The sequence below is a fragment of the Globicephala melas genome, chromosome 17 (genome assembly GCF_963455315.2).
Source record: "Globicephala melas chromosome 17, mGloMel1.2, whole genome shotgun sequence".
Taxonomy (NCBI): Eukaryota; Metazoa; Chordata; class Mammalia; order Artiodactyla; family Delphinidae; genus Globicephala; species Globicephala melas.
The window spans coordinates 78,704,673-78,711,064 of NC_083330.1; the positions used below are offsets into that span (position 1 = coordinate 78,704,673).

Here is a 6,392-nt window from a genome sequence, read left to right on the forward strand (position 1 = left end):
GCACCCACAGCACCAACCTCCACCCCTCAGTCAGAAGCGTTGTCCATCCCTCCCCAGGTCTGGTTCCGGTTCACTGTGGTGACCCCAGAGGCCCAGAGTGTGGGTTCACAGCGCAGACTGGGGCCACACCGCTCCCCAGAGAGAGATCAGGGCTCATATCCTTCCCCTACCACCTCCCCCTCTGCCAGGGCCGGACGGGGTGTGGACGGCCAGTGTGCCCCGTCCACGGCCGGCACCAAGGTCTGAGGACAAAGCCGTGCTCCGCCAGCCAGGAGGAACAAGGTGACTCACTCAACTCACTCGGCCAGAGGGGGCCAGGCCTGGCAGGGGGGGACCCACACCCGCTGCGCCCACGGACCATTCACGGGAGCCAGCCCGACCGAGCAGGGCAGAGCAGGCAAGGCCGGACCCACCCCAGGCAAGGGTCTGCAGGCAGGAAGCTGGGCCCCCAGGCTGCCCAAGAAGAGCGCTGGTGCGCGTGGGCAAGGCTGAGGGAGAAAGCCCTGACGTAGAAGGGCAGAGGCTCTAAAGGGGGCCTCGGGTGCCCACAGGGCCACCTGCCCTCAACCCTGGCCCTTGGGGTCTGAGGGAGCCGTGTCCCCACCCGGGGGGGCTTCAGGGGTGGCCCTTGTCACGGAAGCCTGGGGTCAGAGAGCTCCACCAGCAGGCGTGTCTGAGGCCAGAATGTCTGGGGGGGTTGAAGGGGGACCCCACAATCACTCTGACCTGAGGGCTGGGGACCTCGTGCACTCCTGTGGGCCACCAGCCTTGGCCAGGCCTGGCCATGTGACTGCGTCCTCGTGAGCGGGACCAGCCCCCAGCCCCCTTGCTGGGATGCGGCAGAGGGAGCAGCGCCCACTGTGGGGGAGGAGGGGTGAGGTGCAGCCTGGGGCAGGGGTGGGTGGGGAGGGGGGAGGGGCAGTCAGCGTAGGGCTGAACCTCTGCAGAAATTCCTTGTCGGTAAAGCAGTGATGGTAACATTACCCAGCCCTAGAGTTGTTGAGGACAAGTAAAATGACATTTAATTTTACTTAGTGAATTAAATGTGCTAGTATTATTTGCACCTCGGCCGAGGCGGAGCTGGGCCCGTCTGGGGGGACAGGTGGTGGGTGAAGCCTCCCTGCTCCCTAACAGTTCTGGGAACCCCTGTGGAGCCCTTCCTGGGAGCAGCTCCCGTGGCCCCAGATCAAAGCACCTGCAGGAGGAAGCCAGGTCTGCGGGGGCAGCTGGGTGGGGTGGCCGTGGACACAGGCCTGAGCAATGAAGAGGGCGGGTCCAGGGCCGTGAGCACCAGACTGAGGGAGACCCTGGCTGGAGAGTGATTTTAGCCTCCAGAGGGGGAAGGGCTGGGGGCAGCTGATAACGGAGGCCGGGCAGCTTCCTGCAGAAGCTGAGGATGGCCAGGCCGGCCCAGTGCCCACTGGAAGGCGAGAGTGCACTGGTCCAGAGGAATGGGGGAGGGATGATGACACCTGGTGGCTGACACTTCAGAGAAATGTCATCCAGCTGGCCTGTGGGGACTGTGACGGGAGCCGTCCTACACTCCAGCGGGCACTGGCTCTTGATGGCCACGACCACTGTGAGAGCACTGAAGTCCACAGAACCAGGGAAAAGGGGACTGGGCTCAGGCTCAGGCGGCCTTACCCCAGAGCCAGCTCTCAACCTCTGCTGCAGGTGGTCCCTGAGAATATTCCACCCACTGGGGAAACTCAGGCTGGGCAAATTCAGGGAGTGGGCCACGCAGACAGTGGGCGGGCTCACGTAGACAGTGGGCGGGCTCGCGTCCCTGGCTCCAGGCCCCAATCTAGCGTCCTGCCCCCGCCCCCTCCTTTCCGTGGCCTCCAGGAAGGGGCTTCTCAGCAGTCCCCGAGCACAGTCTGCGTCCCGCAGGGGAGGAACGGGAGAGTGGGGCAGCCCAGGCCCACACACAGCGCAGCACGGGCAGGCTCCCAGCGGCTCCCCAGGAGGCCTCCACCCTGTCCTGGATGGTCGGCGTGGAGCTCTGGAGGGCAGGGGCCTCCAGAGGATAGGGTGTGAGGTGATGGTGGGAAGGCTTCTCTGAGGAGGTAGCGCCTGTGCGGGTGGGACAGCCTCGTGGACGTTGGCAGGAACAGCATCCCAGGCAGAGGGAACAGCCAGGACGAAGCCCCGAGGTGGGAGGGAGGGCAGCCGGCAGCCAGTGGGCGAGCGCAGGGCTGGCGGGACAGGCAGGCCCGGCGGGAGGACTGCAGCTGTGCTTTTCTTTGAAATCCTCTCAACAAGGCCCCCGGAATGCGGATGACGACTCACGGCTGAAGGTGCCTGGGCAGTGGTTTGCAGCTGGAGGGCCCGTGAGGCCAGGCTCCTGGGGCTGTGTGGCCTGGGCCGGGTCCTTGGGGTCCAGACAGGGGACAGTGGGCTGGCCGGCCCACACTACTGGGCTGAGGCCTCAAGGCCAGGGCAGAGCCACACAGGTGGACGGGACGCCCCAAGGCCAACCACAATGACTTCCTCTCCCCCACCCAGCCCCTGGAGTCAGGGAGGGAAATGACCATCCCTGGCCCAGTGCCTGGCCCGGGGGCCAGTGTGAGGCCCATTGTTTGAGGCTGGAGCTGGGGGGTCCAGGGCCTCCGGGAAGCCCCCGGCAATGTCCTTTGTCCCACTTCCCACAAATCCAGAGGCCCAGCGAGGAGCCGGGTGAGCAGACGCGGCAGCTCCGGCAGGATGAAGGTGCTGGTGGCTGTCCTGCTGGCTCTGCTGCTGTGCGGGCAGCCAGGTACTCGGGGCGAGGGGAGACGCTGCAGCGCGGGGGACAGCATAGTCCAGGCGCACAGGACCCCCAGGACCACCCAGCCTGGGGGCAAGACATGGCCTGGGGAGAAAGAGGGAATGCAGCTGGAGGCCGAGGCCACAGGGAGGTGGATGGGGCTGTCGTGGGTTCCCACGGGTCCCTGAACCTGCAGCCCCGGCCCAGCCAGGCCCTGGGGGCACGGGGTCCCTCCCCACCCGCCCCCAGGCTCAGCCGCTCGGAGAGGCAGGCTGTGGGGTGCCCTCTCCTCTCCCAGCCTCAGTTTCCTCTTCTGTGAAATGGACAGGCCATCCTGACGGCTACGGGCCAGCTGCTGTAAAGGGCCAGCACACACCCCCTAGTGTTGCCGGTAAGGAACACACAGGTAAGGAAGCAGGGCCGGGGCTCGGAGACCCAGGCAGTGACCTCACCAGCTTGGGAGGCGGCGGGGAGGACAGAGGGACTGGCAAGGGGGCTGATGGATCGAGGGGTGGGGGCGTGGCACTGGACCCCGAGCATGTGTCCTCTGTGCCCGGGTAGTGGAGGTTTACAGGCGTCCCTGCGCGGCCAGGCAGAGGGCGGACGCAGGAGGTCGAGGATGATGACGTGGACGCTGGACCTGAAGGCTATGACGAGGACGACGACGAGGAGGACGACGAGGCCAGCGTGACTGCAGGCAGCAGAGGCACAGGTACCTGCCCACCCCGACCCCACGGTGGGCCACTTGTCCCCCTTTTCCAACACATGGGTGGGCACTGCCGAGGGCCAGGGTCCGCGAGGCTGACGGTGAGGACACGACAGGCAAGGGCCTCCACCTGTGAGCGTCCCTCCCCTCGTGGGGGGAGGGGGGAGGAGGGGCCCCTGACACTCAGCACACCCTCACTTCTCACCCTGACCGTGACCCTCAACTGCCGTCCAGAGTAGGGAGGCCTAGAGAAGGAGCCATTCCTGGGAGGGACAGTGGTGTCGCGGCAGAGAGGTTAGAGAGAGTTCACCAGGCAGGACAGCAGCACAGTGGAGCCCGGGATGGGGAGACCGGAGAGTCACAGGCCCTGGTGTGGAGTCCTGTTCAGAAAGACATGAGCAGCCTGGCACTGGTGGGGCCGGGCTAGGGGAGGGAAAGGGGCCAGTCCTGAGGCAGGGGCGCAGGGTTCGTGGGGGTCAGCTGAGGATGCGTGAGTGGGACAGGAGCTGGGAAAAGGCCTCGGAGGTGAAGAGGCCGGAGGTGGGGGGCTGGGTGAGCGGGGGCGCGCTGGGGACTGAGCCCGCCCGGCCTCCCAGTGCAGCTGCGGTGCTACTCCTGCCAGTCCCTGCACTGGGATGAGAGCTGCAGACAGATGCAGAGCTGCATCCTCCCCAAGACCTGCAAAACCATCGTCTCCCACTGGAATACTGGTGAGCAGGCCACCCCGGGGCAGCCGGACGGGAGGAGCCCGTCTCCCACGTCTGTGCGGGGCCTCGTCCCTACAGTGTGACGCACTTTCTCCACCACCCCCTTCCCACCCAGAGTCAGGTCCCCGGACCACCTACTCGGGGTGGTGTGCAGACACATGTCAACCCATCAGCAGGACGGTGGATGGATCCCTGACGACCATATCCTGCTGCCAGGCCAGCCTGTGCAACATCCCGCCCTGGCAGGACCCCCAGGGAAGCGGGGCAGGTGGCCCCCGGGGTAGACCCTCAACCGTGGCCACCGCCCTCCTGTTCAGCCTCCTCGCCGGCCTTCAGGCAATGGTGTTCTGAGTGGGGGGGGGGGGTGTCCCACCCCCACCCCCAGCCCGGCTTATACCCTGGCTGGTCAGCACTCTGCCCACTGTCTTCCCCTCCCTTCCCCTCCCCTGCCCCCACCCCAGCTTTGGAGAATAAACTGGAAGCGTCTGTAATGATCCGGCCAGCACTGGTTCCTCACAGCCACGTCTGCCTCTCCTCAGTGTCCCCATCTAGCACCCTGGCCTCCTCTCCCTGCCTGTGTGTGGCACGCTGGCCAGCATGTGGGCCTTAGGTCCAGGCCTCAGTTGCTCACAGGGTGGGTCCACCCAGCTCCCACCCCTGGCAGAGAAAACACTCACCATGTGCCTGGGGGGAGACCACCCCAACTTGCTCCCCAACTTCCCACCAACAAAACACCTCCATCCAGGTGATGGGCAGCCCATCTGGGGGAGGAGACTTTGGGAGGAAGGCTTCCTTGGCCTATAGGAGGAAGGGCCCTCCACCCCGGGAGGATGCTGGGATTTGAGGGTGGAGTGGATGAGGGGCTGGAAGAAGACGAGAAAAGAGAGGGAGGCTGGAGGGGTGGTTGAGATGGGACTTTGCAGCCGATCGCTCAGCCTGGTGGGTGCTGGGGGCATAGGGGCAGTGAATGGGGCGGTCAGGCCACCAGTATCAGGGAGGGGTGACATGGCCTCTGGGCTCCTGAGGAGAAGAGGAGGGGAGCAGTGGGAGGGGGCCGGGTAGAGAACCTCGGCTTCCCCAGTGTCTGCTCTGGCTAGGCTGGTGTCATTGGCTGCTGGGCACTTGGCCTTCTTGACTGGTGACAGGACAGAGCCCTGGAGTGGGAAGGAGGAGGCCTGGGCCTGGGCCTCAGTTTCCCCATCAGAGCAGTACAGAACAAGGCTTAGAGGACCCCTGATCCCCACCAGCTCAACATCCCCTGGGCTGGGAAGCCCAGAACTCTATCCTGCCTGTCAAGTATCCCAGCAGGCAGAATAGTCTCCCACTTTCCATTCTCCCCTTTCCTTACTAATGGAAACATCGAGGCCTAGCTGGGGATGGGGGGGAAATCCCTTAGGTAGAGATGGCATATCTTTCTCTTCTCCTTCCTCCTTCCTGTGGCTGGAATGATGGCTGGAGCACAGCAGCCACCTTGCACCATGAGGCAGCATACTGAGAATGGCAGGGCAGCATGGAGGAAGGGGCCTGGACCCATTACACCAGCCTTGCACTGCCTAGCTCAGGACCCCTTTACCTGGGAGGGAAATAAATCTCTGCCATCTTGAAGCTAGTTATTTTGGGTTTCTCTGTTTCTTGCATTCTCACACGCTCTCAGGCATATGCACGTATTCACACGTACTCCCACTCGCACACACACTTGTGGACACACGTTTGCACACACAGTCCCTAAGAAAGCATAGCAGATAAGAGCCGAGCTCGGGGGTCACACTGCCTGGGTTCAAATGTTAGGCCCACACCCTCCAGCTCCAGCCCCGGGTGAGCCCCTTCGCCTGCAGCTGGGCTTCTTCACCTGCCAAGTGGGAAAGTAGGAGACCCCTCCCCGTAGGTCTGCAGTGAGAACTGACTGAACCGCCGAGGGGGCTGCTTGTACCCATGCCTGGCAGAGAATAAACGCTCAGCAAGCTACTGTTGTCAGGGCAACCCTCACGCCCTGCCCCTGTGTGCCACCTGCGAGTGCAAGCTCACGGGAGACGCCCCACCCGAGTCCTTTACCATCACAAGAAGCCTCGTTAGCCACACCCACCCGCTGCAGAAACACTGGGCGCCATCACCCGCATTCACAGGATTCCCTTCCACCCTCCGCCCTGAAGCCCCCAGAGCTCTGAGAGCACAGACGCCCCACCGTGCACCTCTGGAGCTGACCTCCTTCACGGCCCTTGGCAGCAGGAGGGAG

General features: G+C 64.4%; 1 protein-coding gene across 4 annotated transcripts; it reads left to right on the forward strand.

Annotated features, from left to right (window-relative positions):
• The first annotated feature begins 1,875 nt into the window (after window positions 1-1,875).
• GPIHBP1 (glycosylphosphatidylinositol anchored high density lipoprotein binding protein 1) lies at window positions 1,876-4,639 on the forward strand. 4 transcript variants are annotated; one of them, XM_060287352.1, is made up of 6 exons: window positions 1,876-2,038; window positions 2,658-2,755; window positions 3,075-3,152; window positions 3,339-3,458; window positions 4,049-4,162; window positions 4,275-4,639. In XM_060287352.1, the coding sequence occupies exons 2-6, from the start codon at window positions 2,704-2,706 to the stop codon at window positions 4,508-4,510; spliced, it is 600 nt and encodes a 199-aa protein (XP_060143335.1). In that variant the 5' UTR covers window positions 1,876-2,038; window positions 2,658-2,703; the 3' UTR covers window positions 4,511-4,639. The 4 variants fall into 4 exon arrangements, with proteins under 4 accessions (XP_060143335.1, XP_060143337.1, XP_060143336.1 ...); XM_060287354.1 differs by having other exon boundaries at window positions 3,075-3,137; XM_060287353.2 differs by lacking the exon at window positions 1,876-2,038 and adding an exon at window positions 2,101-2,297.
• The last annotated feature ends 1,753 nt before the right edge of the window (window positions 4,640-6,392 follow it).

Excerpts from the sequence above, each read along its gene's own strand:
- GPIHBP1 (XM_060287352.1), top strand. The coding sequence starts at position 2,704 with ATGAAGGTGCTGGTGGCTGTCCTGCTGGCTCTGCTGCTGTGCGGGCAG. Across the intron at positions 3,153-3,338 it reads TGCCGGTAAGGAACACACAG|GCAGAGGGCGGACGCAGGAG; the intron begins GTAAGGAAGCAG and ends CTGCGCGGCCAG. Across the intron at positions 3,459-4,048 it reads TGCAGGCAGCAGAGGCACAG|TGCAGCTGCGGTGCTACTCC; the intron begins GTACCTGCCCAC and ends CCGGCCTCCCAG.